This window comes from Staurois parvus, unplaced genomic scaffold (genome assembly GCF_062004578.1).
Source record: "Staurois parvus isolate SC_StPar_1 unplaced genomic scaffold, SC_StPar_1.0 ptg000142l, whole genome shotgun sequence".
Lineage (NCBI taxonomy): Eukaryota > Metazoa > Chordata > Amphibia > Anura > Ranidae > Staurois > Staurois parvus.
Genome location: NW_028317938.1, coordinates 3,512,501 through 3,529,312, shown reverse-complemented (window position 1 = coordinate 3,529,312; position 16,812 = coordinate 3,512,501). Strand labels below are relative to the sequence as shown.

The 16,812-nt window shown below is 41.5% G+C and overlaps 1 protein-coding gene across 1 annotated transcript in view; it reads right to left on the bottom strand.

Annotated features, from left to right (window-relative positions):
- SYNRG (synergin gamma) overlaps window positions 1-16,812 on the bottom strand; it is a 124,146-nt gene that overhangs the window by 4,025 nt on the left and 103,309 nt on the right. The window contains exons 13-18 of the mRNA XM_089673598.1: window positions 13,444-13,959; window positions 11,410-11,567; window positions 9,933-9,986; window positions 7,686-7,782; window positions 5,396-5,544; window positions 3,765-3,875 (exon numbers count right to left, since the gene is read on the bottom strand). Of these exons, the coding sequence (XP_089529724.1) occupies window positions 3,765-3,875; window positions 5,396-5,544; window positions 7,686-7,782; window positions 9,933-9,986; window positions 11,410-11,567; window positions 13,444-13,959 (1,085 nt within the window). The remainder of the gene's footprint in view (window positions 1-3,764; window positions 3,876-5,395; window positions 5,545-7,685; window positions 7,783-9,932; window positions 9,987-11,409; window positions 11,568-13,443; window positions 13,960-16,812) is intronic.

The window sequence follows — 16,812 nt, the reverse complement described above, 5'->3', positions numbered from 1 at the left end:
TCATGAAGAAGTTCACAAGCAGCGAAAATTGAGATAAGATGGCTGTTATTTATGTAGGCCACCTATTCAGGCTAAAGGAAGTTTACCTGTTAACTTTCTCTAGTGTACGTCTCTAGCATAACTGGAAAATATCTTCCACCCACCGTATACACCAGGGGTATAGAATTAAAATTCAAGGAGGTCCGGTCACTAAACGTTTCTTCTGGTCTGAATAGGGTGTGCCTATCAGTGTGCCCCCATACATTAGGTGTCGCAATCAGAGTGCAACTTTACATCATGTATTCCCATCACATTGCCACCTTACATCAGGTATTCCTGTCAGAGTGCCCCCTTACACTCAAAGTACCCCTTTCCATCACATGTGCCCATCAGAGTGCCCCTTTCCATCACATGTGCCCATCAGAGTACCCCTTTCCATCACATGTGCCCATCAGAGTGCCCCTTTCCATCACATGTGCCCATAAGAGTGCCTCTTTCCACAGTATGTGCCCCCTTAACATAAAATGTGCCCATCAGTGTGCCCCTTAACATAAAATGTGCCCATCAGAGTGCTCCTTAACATAAAATAAGGGACACGCTGATAGGCACATTTATGTTACGGGGCACACTGATGGGCACATTTATGTTAAGGGGCACACTGATGGGCACATTTATGTTAAGGGGCACTCTGATGGGCACATTTATATTGAGGGGCACACTGATGGCACATTTATATTGAGGGGCACACTGATGGCACATTTATATTGAGGGGCACACTGATGGGCACATTTTGTTAAGGGGCACTCTGATGGGCACATTTTATGTTAAGGGGCACTCTACTGGGCACATTTTATGTTAAGGGGCACTCTGGTGGGCACATTTATCTTAAGGGGCACTCTGATGGGCACATTTTATGTTAAGGGGCACTCTCATGGGCACATTTATATTAAGGGGCACTCTCATGGGCACATTTATATTGAGGGGCACACTGATGGCACATTTATATTGAGGGGCACACTGATGGCACATTTATATTGAGGGGCACACTGATGGCACATTTATATTGAGGGGCACACTGATGGCACATTTATATTGAGGGGCACACTGATGGCACATTTATATTGAGGGGCACACTGATGGCACATTTATGTAAAGGGGCACTCTGATGGGCACATGTTAAGGGGCACAGTGATGGGCACATTTATGTAAAGGGGCACACTGATGGGCACATTTATGTAAAGGGTAACTCTGATGGGCACATTTATGTAAAGGGGCACACTGATGGGCACATTTATGTAAAGGGGAACACTGATGGCACATTTATATTGAGGGGCACACTGATGGCACATTTATATTGAGGGGCACACTGATGGCACATTTATATTGAGGGGCACACTGATGGCACATTTATATTGAGGGGCACACTGATGTTCACATTTATGTTAAGGGACACACTGATGGCACATTTATATTGAGGGGCACACTGATGGCACATTTATATTGAGGGGCACTCTGATGGGCACATTTTATGTTAAGGGGCACTCTGATGGGCACATTTTATGTTAAGGGGCACTCTACTGGGCACATTTTATGTTAAGGGGCACTCTGGTGGGCACATTTATGTTAAGGGGCACTCTGATGGGCACATTTTATGTTAAGGGGCACTCTCATGGGCACATTTATATTAAGGGGCACTCTCATGGGCACATTTATATTAAGGGGCACTCTCATGGGCACATTTATATTAAGGGGCACTCTCATGGGCACATTTATGTTAAGGGGCACTCTGCTGGGCACATTTTATGTTAAGGGGCACTCTGATGGGCACATTTTATGTTAAGGGGCACACTGATGGGCACATTTTATGTTAAGGGGCACACTGATGGGCACATTTTATGTTAAGGGGCACACTGATGGGCACATTTATATTAAGGGGCACTGATGGGCACGTTATGTTAAGGGCCACGCTGATGGGTACATTCTATGTTGTGCCCATCAGCATGCCCCTTAACATTCAATGTGCCCATCAGAGTGCCCCTGTAAGACTACACCCTACCTTGAGGGCAAACAGGAGCTGTGCTGGCATCCTTGCTGGATGCTTGTGTACAGCTAGGGAGTGGGAGCCGGAGAGACTGAGCTGAAAGGGGTAGGGCGCACACGTGATGTCATGTTGCCGTGACGGCCGCTATGCTCGCCAGCGGATCTGTCATTGCGGGCTGGCGGTCCGGGCAGCAGCACTGCTGGGGTCATTCGCGAACCGCCATTTAGTGACCGCTGGTATACATAAACCCACTTGTCAACCACAGCTTTTTTTTTTCTTTTATAGAAGATGGGGTGGAGGGGGGAGTGGACCTCTTTCAGGTTTTTATTTCTCCCTCAGTCTTTTCCTGTTCTTCCTGTCCCAGAAAGCACCAAGAAGATGATGGAAATCCATGAGGACACGAGCAACAATTTACAGTATTATGGTAATGGCTAAATGAAACGTTTTTTGGCAAATTTATTATGAAATATGCAATATGAAAACTCTAATTCCTATATCCAGCCAGTAGGTGGAACGTTGAGCTCTGTAAACGAGGTTAAAAAAAAAAAAAAAATGAAAAAGGAGCCCAACTACTGAAGTTAAAATGTACACATGCAAGCAAATGAGGAAGAACATTGACTCATTTCACTGAATCTGTACCATTCAATCTAAAGCTTCAATCAAATAGCTCAAGCCTTATAGTAGTCAGATTTCAACATGCCCACTCTTTAGGCCACTTTTTCATGGGCCCACTTACAGATCCCCCGCTGATCACAGCAGAGCGGGCGGATGACACATCCATGTCCGCTCAGTTTCTGCAGCCCACTCTGCTCTATGGACAGCTGGAAGTAAACGGACTCTGCTGTTCATTTACACCCAACTATCCTCCAGTCAAATACGCCTAAACAGAACAGGGCATTTATCCTTCCTTTTTTTAGTGGATCAGTTCAGACCCGAAGGTAGAGACATGTGTATATGGACACATGTCCGTTTACATACACCTGTTCATAGGAATGTATAGAGCTTCCAATCAGGTCCACCATAAAAACTGACAGGCAGACCTGATCAGATCGCTCCTGTGAAAGGGGCCTTAGGTAACTCAGTGTTCTGGGAATCCTTGTTCATTGTTTATTTGTAAAGGATGCATAAACATAAAAAAAAATAAAAACAAAAATAAATCTTCAAATCACAAAATTATAAAATTTAAAAGCAAATTTAAAATAAAACTTTCCCATTAGTCGAATTTTTCATAGAGTTATGTGTGAAGTGGGATATTGGGATTCCAATAGGGACAAAGCTCTACTTTGTTTGGGGAGATTACAACTTACTCCCTGTTGTTCCTGTTATATTAGGATTTAAAGGGAAGGCTTGCCAATAGGGAGAAGACAGCAGTAGAAACTTTATAATAGATATTCTAACTCCTCCCCGTTCTACTCATAATTAAGTAAAAATGTTCTGATTGGAGTTCTACTTTTAGAATGAGTTAGCATACTAATCAATATATGCATATGTTGAAGAAAATTTTTTTTATGGTAGTTGGCCCTTAATGACTATATTTACTCTGTAAGATACTGTACAAGGTGACAGTATTTGTTTTCAATTTAGTGTAGCTGCAGTAAATTTATGTCAATCACACAGTATCACAGGCTACAACAGTTAATGTATCTATGCATTCAATTACTTTTTGCTAAAGACTTTGTAATTCCTTTTAAAAGATAAATAATTTTCTTAATCCATGTAATAAGCACAGACAATTTTAGCTTACCTTACTTCGAGAGTCAACATTTAGCAAGCAGACACCGCATGCCAGTTCATGAGCATTTTTGATTCCTGGTCGAAGCATACAGGAGGCAAAATCCAGTGCGCTTTCATCAGGCTGCAAAAAAAAAAACATGCACAGCAAAGATTTTGTGCAATATGGGGCACTAGTTTGAGTAGGGCATTTAAAATGCTGAGTATTAAAATTTAATTATATAAAAAGGCTGAAGGGGTGGTTGTGTGTCAGTACAGTACTAAATTTCAGACTCATATGGAGTACTCATGTCCTCAATGCTAAATTTGTATTTATTTTAACTTTTCTGTGTTTTTTGGATGCATTGGCCAATTTTCCCTGGAGAAGCGGACTGTGAGGGTTGTATCTATATTGGCCTACAGGTGATAATGTCCCATCCCCTTAGTATATCACAATATAAAGCTGTGTGGATTTTGTTAGTAGAGTGCCAGTAGAGAAGAGCAGTGGACAGGTTGCTATCATTATATCGTGAGCTGCTCACCATCCTGATCTAGGAAGCAAGTCAGGCTTTCCATTTAGGTTGTGGAAGTGAAATAAAAAGGTGTTAACTTTGCAGTAAGATAAATATACCACTGCAGAATAAAGTAGAACTACAGGAAAACCTTTTTTTCCCCATTTTGGAGTAAGGGTGGATTATTATCCCTGTAAGGTTTATTTTTGCCACCTTTTTCCCATTAGGGAGATTTACCTTCACTTCCTGTCCAATAGCCAAACAGGCCATTTACAGGGAAATCCCTGTAAATTAAGGGAATCTCTTGGGGACCCCCAGGTCACCAGAACTAGTGTCCTTATTGGAAGAGTTCCCCTGTATTACATTTCTTGGGACAACCCAAAATTTGAGATTTTCTTTTACTTTCAGTTTCAATAATGGTAAACAGGACAAATAAAGAGGGTGAATCTCCCTAAGGGGGACATGGACAGCAATAAAAAACTGAAAGGTGTTCTAATCTATCTCCCCTCTATCCAATCTCCCCTCTATCCAAAACTAAACAAAAAGGTTTTGCATTTAGTCATAATTTTAAACTGCAATGACTCAGAATGGGAAAAAATATATTACTAGCTTTTCATATTAATCCTTCAGATTCATTAAAGTAAAACTATAGGTAAAACTTTTTTTTCCCATTTTGGATATAGTAATGGAGGGTTATAGTCCCTGTTAAATGTTTTTTTCAACATGTGTGTCCCATTGCGGAGAATTTTGTTCACTTCTTGTTCCATAGCCAAAAACAGGAAGCGGAGGAAATCCATGCAAGTTAAGGGAATTCTTCTTGGGGACCCCCAGGTCACCAGAACTAGTGACCCCTATTGGAAGATTTTCTCTCTAATACTTTTCTGGGGACAGCCCAAAATTTGGAATTTTCTTTTATTTTCATGATAATGATAAACAGGACAGATAGATGGGGTGCATCTCCCTAATGGGGGCACAGGCAGCAATAAAACCTGACAAGTGTTCCCATCCCTCTCCACTCCATCCAAAACTAAAAAAAGTTTTGCCTTTAGTTATGCTTTAAACTTTCGCATAGTTTGGTCATGGAATTTCACATTACATTTTTTCCCTAAAAATATTTAACTAGAGTAGAGTAATATTTAAAAGAAACTATTACCATTAGAGAGGCTAGTGACATGAATCCTATTAAGTTATTCCAAAGTTTGTCAATCTCCTTCAGTAAGTGCTGCAGTTTCTCACTGCACACTGCAGTGGACTTTATACCCAATTCTACTCGCTTGGTCACTCTGTACACCTCGATGACACCTGCACAAGAAAAAAAAAAAAAAAAAACCACTATATTAACTAGATGTGGACAAGACGCTTTTTTTTTTCTATAGACAGTAAGCAAGGGCACTCAAGTCAGTTAATGGAAAGGCATAATCCACATCCCTGGAGCTAATAAATGCTTTGAGATAGATTGGTAAAATTGCCTTTAAAGCAGAAGTGTGGGAGTATAGCAATACAAACATACACACTTACCTACCTGCTGCAGCTCTCTGCCGCTTGTTCTAGGCTCGAGAACTGAGTGATCACATGACCGCTGATTGCTCTGTTCTTGGTCCACTCTGAGCAGAGAGCGGTGACTGTCAGTCATGGCTCTGTGCTCTGCCCCTCCAGTGATCGCTGGAACGCCGGGCAGAAGAGGGGGCAGGAATGGCTGGCTAAGGCACTAAGAGGCTGGGCCAACTGCTGGTCAGGAATCTGGATGAATCCCTCCAGAGTCTGAAGCGGCTCTATGACATCAGCTGACAGAGAACATTAGTTCGCTGATGGATGATTCGGGGTCACAGAAGTGCATCGGTGTACACCTGTGACCCATATAAGCAGTGTGGCCATAGGAGCTTTTTACAGGGTTAGGGGGTGCATTACAAAAAACAAAAACAAAAAACTGTCCAGCCTCTTGAATGAAAAAAAAAAAAAACCACTCACAGATTACCCTATCCACACAAGTAATGTGGATGCAGGGATCTCCCCTGCTGAGCTCCCCTAGTGGAGAGACAACCAATAGGAGCTGCTACGTTGTGGAGATTCAAGCGCGGCTGAGAGACAAACGAGACAAGAAGGAAAGTTTGAGAGGAGTTTACCGTGGATATCTATGGACCATGTCTGAAGCAATCAAGAATGTGACATGTTTATTAGCGACAAATGTGCCATCCTATCAGGTCTGAAGAAAAAGCGGAAGCTTTGAAACGCGTCACTTGACTTATCCTCACGCGCCCATTAGACATTGCCCCTGGTCAGGTCTTCCGTGCGTTCCACGGTGGTTGCGGCGTCCTTGGCCAATGGTCCACGTTCACATCAGATCCTCTGTGCCTGAGCTCCAGTGAACACACACCGGCTCCTGCATATATCCTTCTGGGACTCGATTAATTCCTATATATTTACTCCATTTGTGAGTAGTTATTTGTCGAATCTTAATAAACGTGTTTTTAATACTGCACTTCGGCTTGCGCCCCCTTGTGTCCCTTTTAACATTTATAGGTAAAGTTGATCCAGGGAATATCCGATTGCCTTTCAGGGGATCAGGAAGAAACTTTTTCACCATGCAGAAGAAAATTGGATCATGCTTTGCTGGGGGGGGGGTTTGCCTCTCTCGATCAACTGTGGGTATAGGATTATAACTTTTTTTTTTTTTTTATGGTTGAAATAGATTGACTTTTGTATTTTCTCAGCCAGACTAACTATGTAACTTATTTGGGGTTCTATGTCCTCTCAATATACTACCATTTAATAACATTCAATATAGGGTATACATGGATTCATAGAGCACTATGAGGGGAATTTATCAAAACTGGAGCAGCCGGAATCTGGAGAAGATATGTATGAAAATGAAAGCTGGAAGCAGATTGGTTGCCATGCACAGCTGCTCCAGTTTTGATAAATTCTCCTTTATGCGTTATCTAAAGAGACAGCACAACAGAAGTTTCCTTTCAGAGGTGTTCTCTCTTGAATAACTGGACAGAGTGAATTGAAGGGAGGAGAGTCACAACTTGAAGTCATGCACTTTTTTTTTTTTACTACTATATTTCATAATTAAGAAAAAGGGGGAAGGGGCTATGGGGCTGTGTACTTCTAATGATGCACACAGTGTAGGGAGACAACTCTAGTCCCTGCACGCAAGGGTGGTTCCAAAGGATGCTGCAAGAGAATTGAGCCACTAACTTAAATAGGAACATAAGGAACATAGGAACAACATAAGGATTGAAAGATATAGAGGCTGGGTAGTCCATAACTAATTAAATCAGCCACTGAAGTTGTCTAAAAGGGTTTAATTTTACTTTAATTCCAGAATATGTTATTTAATCTGGAGAAAGTATGGAAATTGGACAGGCCATAAAATCCCATAAAACAAATCATAGCCACACTGATAATGGTAAGAATATTTTAAGTTAATGAATCCATACCTAATAAATATTCCATTCCATGTGCTGATCGAATAACTTCTGTACAGACTGCTGAACTGCTAATTCCATTGAGAGCATCATTTGCCTTTTTGATGACCTGAAAGAACACAATGTGTTTAAATAAACTGGTAGGTTTCCTAATAAATCAAACTGTCACATGTTTGCCGCATGTCACAGCTGGAGAACAATTATAGCAGCTCGCACTGTTAGTGAGACTGTGAGCAGCTCATTTACTGGAAGATATAGTATAATGATGATTACCATAGTGACCGTTATTTGCCAAAACGGATGTTTTCAGTTCTCACTTGCCTTTATTCTTAAAATAACACATGCTAGCTCACCTTTTTTTTTTTTTTTTTTTTTTTTAAGGAAAAATAGCCCCTGCAGACAAGGATCCAGTAGGGTGATACACACTGTGCAGTTTGGTAAAATATTGTTTAATGTGTCATCTCTGTAGACCATTTGGGCTCCCCATAAGCCTAGCTGAAAAATACGCAATCTATATTCTGCCTTATTGCCAGGACAGGTCAGCAATTAGCTCCTTTCCCCCTCATCACAGGAGTGAGTGGTGTAGGCGAAAGGTACTCTGGACAAGATGTTAAGTCAATTGGATCCTGGCTAAATTGGCCCCAGTATGTGTATGTATGCATTTGATGTAGGGATCTTAGATTGTAAGCTCCTCGAGAGACTGGACTGAGTGAATGTACAGTATATAACATATTATGATTAAGCACCCATCAGCATGAAACGCGTTAACATTTGCGCTCTCTGGACTTTTAATTTTGTAATAAACTTTATGGAGTTTTATCAGGGCCAGTGTGTGGTCGCAAAGTACGGTGTTGTTGAATAGCCAAGGGTCCCAGACCTTTAAGAACTTAGTATGAGTGTCCTGGAGTATGGAAGAAGGATTTTCGTGGACCATGGCCCTCAGGAGCCTTTGCTGGACCACCTTACACTTTTGCGCACAGTTGCATAAACTTTTACATTGCCATGCCTTGTGATTCCTCCCACCAACTTCAAGTTACTAAACACAGTCATGATGTAGGAATTAGTGGGAAGAACCACCTAACATAACTGACGCCTCTGGAAGTGTCAGTTTCTGAAGAATCTTCAGACACAAAGCAGAGATATCTAGTACCAGCAGCAGTCAAGGCAAACAATACATTTCTTTACAGGGAGCATGCCTTTTTTTTAGTGACAGGGCAATTTTAAAACAGAACTCCAGGTAAAATGTTTATTTTCCCATACCGTGGGACTATGCCTGCACTGCAAGGGTTAACTGCTCGTTTTGTTCAGGGGCTCAGAGTAAAGCTATACTTACCCCATCCTCTGATCCTCCAAAAAACCACGCTCCCGCATGTACAGCGGTGGACTGTTGCTGCCGTCCTCACGTCCGGAGGCAGTCTATGGGCATGAGGACATCAGGAACAGCCTATTCACAGGACCGCTAGTGCATGGGGGGGATTGGGCAGGAGTGGCAGGGACCGGTCTTGCGCTTGGAGGATCAGCGGACTAGGTAAGTATATCTCTGCTTACTGGACCCCTAGATAAAATGAGCATTTAAATCATGCAGTGCGGGCACAGCCCCACTGCATGGGAAAATAGCATTTTTGCCTGGAGTTCTTTAAAGTGTAATTAAACTGATCATTTTAAGTTGCTAACTAATACAAGTGTATCATAACAAAAAGGTGTGCAAAATCTTACTATTTCTTTTCATTAAAAAGCATCCACAGCCCGAGTAAAAAAGTCTGTCTCCTGCCAGCATCCTACAGAATGGGATCCTTGCTTTCCTTAGTGGTCTCTTTATAGAGGTCTGACACCCCCCCCCCTCCCCTGCTGAATCAGATCCAGAGCGCGTGAATCTGCAGAGAGCATGAGCTTTACTGACTGTAGAATTAGAAGTCTAGGAGCATGGCAGATCTTTGAAGAGAGACCACTGCTTCCCTACAGAGAACAAGAGTCACATTCTGCAGCTGCTAGCAGTTGAAAGGCCCATCTACTCAAGCTGTAACTGCTTTAGAAAATAAACAAGCTGTAGAAATAGGCACACATTTTGTTTTGAAGCACCTGAAATGTAATTAGCTGATTAAAAATGAATGTCCACTTGGGCTTTAAAAATAACTGCAATGAAAAACACATCATCCAATGTTTCTAGTAGATTCAAACATATTGTGCTTTTACAGACTTTTTTTTTTTTTTGCATCAGCCCAGATATAGAAAAGACATAATAAACTCTGTTCTCCTTACCTGCAACGCACTTTCCAAACAACGCTGCCATTCATATGCATACCTTTCACTCTCCTAAAAGTAAAGTAACAGAAGTATTAGGTAGTCATCAGCGTTAGAATGGAGGATTAAAAGTCAAATGCCAAATATACATGTATTAGGATTTCCACCTGACGTTTACTACTGTATTACATCACCTTGTCATATAAATTAACATTTGTAACTATTTGGAACAATAATCATTATTATAATTATCATTCCCAATAAGGCTCTTGTACAAAACTAGATGAATGCATGCAACTATAAAACATGAGAATGCACGTCAACCTAGGTTACCCTCTATGCTAGAAGCAAGCTTTAAAGTTTTAACAGAGTACAGAAGGATTTTGACCTCAGTAATGTTTTTGCCATTTGTGTCCCATTGGTGAGATTATCCTTCACATTTTCCTCACAACCAAAACAGGAACTGAGAGGAAATTTGGCCAAAGTAAAAGAATTACTAATTGTCACGAGAGCTAGATTCCCTCTTGTTGATCAGGGTAAAGCAGACAAATAAAAGGGTGAATCTCACTAATGGGGGCACAGACAGCAGTTAGAACCTGACAGGTGTTCTAATCCATCTCCACTCTATCAAAAAGCACATTTTGCCATCTTACCCGCCATTTTAGAGCATCAAAGTGCAGTGCAGAGAGACTACATGTAAAGCTGTAGCTGTAGTAGTTAGCAAGTGCCACATAAGTGGATGCCCCCTTTAGCTGCTGTGGCCAGGGTTGTACACATGTCGTAGCTGCAGCAGGGGTTATACACCCTGTCATGGTTGGTGGGTGTTACACCTGCCAAGCATGACCCATTCAAGTGAATGTGGCCGCTCTACAAGTGCCCTGCAACCTTGTGCAGTACAGCAAACAAGGTGTTAAAACAGGCAGCATTGTGTTGCTTTCTCACTACCTGCTTTAACCCCTTGGATCCAGTTGAAAAGCGCTTGCAGAGTGGCCCCATTTACTTGAGTAGGTCGTGATTGGCAGGCGATAGCACCCACCAAAAGCAACAGGGGGGTTTAATTCGTGCTGCAGCATGTGTACACCTTTGGCTGCTACCTCAGCAACTAAAGGGGTAGAGATCTGGGGCAGAAAAACCGCAACTCAACTGTAGGGTTTTCCCACCCCCACCTCAACTTTACGTGTGAACGAGCCCTGTATTCGACAGATGGTGAGCCTCCTCACCATCGGATTTAAACCCGTGATTGCCGTGCAATGCTTGCTACATGGTAGTACAGCAATTAGAGGTTTAAAACAGGTGTCAGGAAGCAACACTGTGCCCGGTGATCTTTGAGGTCTCCCATGTTGTTTAGGTAGATCTCCACCTACCCTTACCCACCTAGATTGCCTACCCCTGCTCTAGACCTATATAACAGCCTGCCAGACTAGTACTGGTGAAGAGCAGTATTAATTCCAAAGATCCATACAATTTTACAGTATCAGTCAACATACAACCTTACCTCTACTTCTCCTGTGAGATCTTTGTACTTGTCTCTAATCACAGGTAAGGTAGACTTCTCGGTAACAGTGTGAGACCTGTCTCTGAAAGCTGGCTCTGCAGCAGGTGGAGTTCTAGTAATTTCTTTATCCCCAAGGCTAAGGCTTCTCTTATGGGATCCTGTGGAACACACGCCATTTTTACATCCTGCTTATTTTATGTCAATCGTGAAATGTTGAGTTTTTACAAAATATCTGATCAAACTGTATGTACAATAAACTGAATTTAAAATGTTCCTACAGGGCGAATCCTGTGTAATATCATTTTTGGCATTGCCTTACTAGAACTATCTTCTACGCTCACCTTCTGTGGGCATGAGTTTTAGATCAATTCATTGGATATAAAGGTGGTTTGACTTAAATGACACATGGTCCAGATGGCGAATTGTGTGGTGACGTTTATCTTCAGTGTGCTCCAGTGTACAGAACTGAAAATCTATCTGGCCTTGCCTCTACTGCTGTAAATTCATGCTAAGGCTCCGTGCACACTAGTTTTTTTTTTTTTTTTTTTTAAAGCTCAAAAACACTGGTAACTACTGTTTTTTAGTAGCATTAGCATTTTATTAGTATTTTTACAGTACACGTAGGAGGGAAAAAAAAGCTGATCGGAGCGATTTATTAGCATTTGTTTTCTACTGGAAAAACAATTTAACCACTTCCTGTCCAGACGCTTTTACCCCCTTCCTGACCAGGGCAATTTTCAGCTTTCAGCGCTATCACACTTTGAATGACAATTGCACGGTCATGCAACGCTGTACCCATATGAATTTTTTACAATTTTTTTTTTTAGACAGAAAAAGCTTTATTTTGGTGGTATTTATTCACCGCTCGGATTTTTTTTTTTTTTGCTATATAAATGAAAACGTCCCAAAATTTTGAAAAAAAGTGTTTTTCTTATAAAATTTTGCAAATAAATAATATTTCATCATAAATCTTGGCCAAAATTTATTCCGTTATCTTTTTAGTAAGAACAAAAAAAAAAAAAAAAAAAATTTATAACCAAACTTTTTACATACTGTCACCCTAGCAGTACAATGTCACCATGGTGACACTGTACTACTTGTGGGGGGTGATGAAGATTTTTTTTTTTTTTACACCGATTGCTTTTACACCCATAAAGGATGTAAAAGCAATCATTTCTCCTTCTCTCTGTCTGTATTCTTGCAGCCATTGAGAACTACTGAGTGAGCTGTGATTGGTCACAGCTTGTCACATGGTACAAGGCTGTTGTGAATAGCCTTGTACCATGTGACCTCTGTGATCATTCACAGATTTCACACGTAGTAAGGAATGATGTCAGAAGTGACATCTTGCTTACTACTCTTCATGTGATCACTGATTGGCCAATCAGTGATCACATGATCGGAATCTCGTACAAAGGTCCCATCCGACGATCGGTGTTTCACTGTGTCCGGAGGACACAGCGGGCATCGGATCGCAGTGCTGCGCGCACAAGCAGGGTGCGGGGAGGCCGTTTATAAACGGCCACCCGACCCTGCAGTGCCACTTTCCGGCCGTTTATATACAACGGCCAGACGGGAGGAGGTTAAAAGCTGAAGCTCAAAAATGCTAATAGCCTAAAATAGCGTGCATGGACGCAAAGGACATCACTATGTAGCTTCTAGGAGCAGAAAAAAAAGCGAATAACAGCTTCTAGGAACTTAAAAAAAAGGCTAGTGTGCATGGGGCCTTAATATTTTTAAATATAATTGACAATGTGACCAAATGAAAGTGGACTATGTAAGCTGTGACATCCTGTTACATCTTTTTAGCTGTGACCCTGGTGTAGCAATCCCCTACAAGAGGTAGAAATGTCATCCAGACCAGCAAACAGATGGATGTCTGTATGTATATGTGAAAAGCATTCCGTTGCTGAAATGTAAACATAGGAAAAAGTTTGTACATGGCCAAACCACACTTCAAATATTGTGTCATGTGAGATATGCGATTACCTCCAGTAGGGTGCTCCAAGATCCCAAATACAGAGGCAGGCTTACCTTGAGCACAAAGATCCAATGTTTCAAGTTCGGTCTTAATCATTTCTTCACTTGATTTCATTTTTCCTTGAGCATTGGCCAAAAGAAAGTCAAATTTACTAATTTTGGGCTTCTCACTTTGAAATTCACCAAAATCATCTATAGTCTTCACTTCTGAAGCAACGCTAGAAGACAGATCATGACTTTCTTTACTGTGCCCCAAAGCAAGAGAGGAAATACCCTCAAGGCCACCTGAGAACATGCCACTTGCTTTTTCAACATGTCCTTTAGTGCTTGCACCAAATGCTGAGTTGTCCTCTGGAACATGGATGTCACTGGAGAAGGTAGTTATTTTTGATACAGTTGTCATGGTAAGGTTTTCAGTACTTCCAAATGATGTTTCCTTCTTGGAGAACACGGATGTTGAAGAGCCAGCAGTGTAGTCAGTGCTGAAAAAAAAGTCTGCCTGTTTTTTGTCCGTGTGTGCGTTGTCCTTTTCTGACCAGTCAGATATTGTCAAACTGCCTTTAAAATCATCTACATGCAAAATGACAAAGAACAACCCATATGTAGGATTCTGGAAACATTGTAAAAACCACCACCATGCAAAAACAGATCAATTATAGCAATATGAATCTCTCACAAAACTATCAAATTTTAAATAAGTCATGTTATTAAAATTTTCCTTTCCATGCTGTAGCTTTTCTTTCCTTCAACTGCTAAAGTGAAACTAAGTCCTCTTGCAGTATCCTCTAGTTGGCTAATTAACTCTCTCTCCAGAACTGTGCTGAAAGCCTGACTTCAAATTACATGCAGCTCCTTGTATGAAATATGCCAATCATTAGATGAGAGTATTGTTTATGCTTCCAGTAAAATTATTTACTAAAGTCAACCCTTTAATGTGCCTTTTTCTACTTTATTTGAATTATGATATTTGGACCTGACATTCTCTGACATCATAGCTATGACGTGTCAACTGCCATTCCACTGTCCAATGAGACTGCTTTAATATCCAGATGGACAGCATTTGACGCAGCTTGGCTTAGAAGTAGGAAAAGTCATAACCCAGAAACAATGTGAAAATGAAACAAAAGTGATAGAGAAGTAAACATTGGTTTCTTGCAATGTCTCCTCTAAGACTAGACCTTTACTTACAAAGGTTTAAAATTGAGTATGTGTTCAATACTGGGATAGGTGCAAGATTTGACTTTGTTTATTCATAATTCCCTCACATTTAACCTAAGCAGCACAACTCTCTTTTGTAATTCAGTAATGCATGTGTTAGGAAAAGCATACAGTACAGAGAAAAACAGGATTGTTTTATCTTTTCTTCAATTTTTTATTAAGGCCTCATGCACACATGGCATTTTTGCAGCCACTTTTAGGGGCATCAGGCGTTTGGATTTTTCTTTTTTATGCTTCCAAACGGCCCTCCATGTTATCCTATGTGTCCATGCATACAGACTTTCAGTGGCAGTAGCCTTTACCAGTAGGAAAAAAAACCCAGGGCCAGTGCGACCAGGAGCAGCAGCTTGACGTGGCTCAATGCGCCTAAACGCTAGGAGCATTTAGCGCTTCAGCGTTAATTCATTTTAATGGCCAGAATAAGTATAAGGCTGCAAGAACATGTTACATGTTCCACCTTAAAAATGGGTGGAACATGTAACCTTTGTAATGCAAAGGTGAACTTAGCCTTTAAAGTGGAGTTTCAATCACAATGTAAAAAAAAATAAAAGTCAGCAGCTACAAAAACTACTGACTTTTAAAAAACAGCCACTCATCTGTCTCTCGATCCCACGATATCCTCCCCGCAGTTTGTTTCACCAGTCATCCAGTGTTCCCTGCACCAGCATCTCCAGTATGGGAGCCCGGCTGTGACTTGTCATGTGTCCCAGGAGACAATTGGGGGGACGGGGACGACAACTTCCGCTTTCGATCGCCTAGGTCAGTGGTGGGCAACCTTTTTTTTCAACTGAGCCAAATCTCGCCAAAACCATGATTGAAATTTATTTTGAGAGCCACATTTTTAAAACTGAAAATACATCTCCCATATAGTAATTCATCCCCCATAGTAATTCATCCCCCATATAGTAATTCATCCCCCATAGTGTAATTCATCCCCCATAGTGTAATTCATCCCCCATAGTAATTCATCCCCCATATAGTAATTCATCCCCCATATAGTAATTCATCCTCCATATAGTAATTCATCCCCCATAGTAATTCATCCCCCATATAGTAATTCATCCCCCATAGCAATTCATCCCCCGTATAGTATTTCATCCCTCGTATAGTATTTCATCCCCCGTATAGTATTTCATCCCCCGTATAGTATTTCATCCCCCATATAGTATTTCATCCCCCATATAGTATTTCATCCCTCATATAGTATTTCATCCCCCATATAGTAATTCATCCCTCATATAGTATTTCATCCCCCCATATAGTATTTCATCCCCCCATATAGTATTTCATCCCTCATATAGTAATTCATCCCTCATATAGTATTTCATCCCCCCATATAGTATTTCATCCCCCCATATAGTATTTCATCCCCCCATATAGTATTTCATCCCTCATATAGTAATTCATCCCTCATATAGTATTTCATCCCTCATATAGTATTTCATCCCTCATATAGTATTTCATCCCCCATATAGTATTTCATCCCCCCATATAGTATTTCATCCCCTCATATAGTATTTCATCCCTCATATAGTATTTCATCCCCCCATATAGTATTTCATCCCTCATACAGTAATTCATCCCTCATATAGTAATTCATCCCCCATATAGTATTTCATCCCTCATATAGTATTTCATCCCCCCATATAGTATTTCATCCCTCATATAGTAATTCATCCCCCCATATAGTATTTCATCCCCCCATATAGTATTTCATCCCCCCATATAGTATTTCATCCCTCATATAGTAATTCATCCCTGATATAGTAATTCATCCCCCATATAGTATTTCATCCCCCCATATAGTATTTCATCCCTCATAAAGTAATTCATCCCTCATATAGTATTTCATCCCCCACAGTACTATTCCCCCCCCCCCCTTCTAGTAAGCCAAGTCCCCCGTGTCAATTCACTTACCTTTTGCGTTCCTCTCGCTGTCTTCCCGCGCCGTTCGGGTCTTCAGGGCGGACTGTGAGAGGAGCCTAGCTCCCCTCCCCTCACGTTCGGCACGCTGCCCCGCCTACACACATCCTGACAGCCACATCCGCAAGCCGGATTAAAAGGTCCGCGCGGACTTTTGGGGCTGCCAACCGAGAGGAGGCAGGGGAGCGGCCGACCGAGAGGAGGGAGGGGAGCAGGCGCCCGGCACACAGAAGAGCCGCATTAGACTGGGTAAAGAGCCGCATGTGGCTCGCGAGCCGCGGC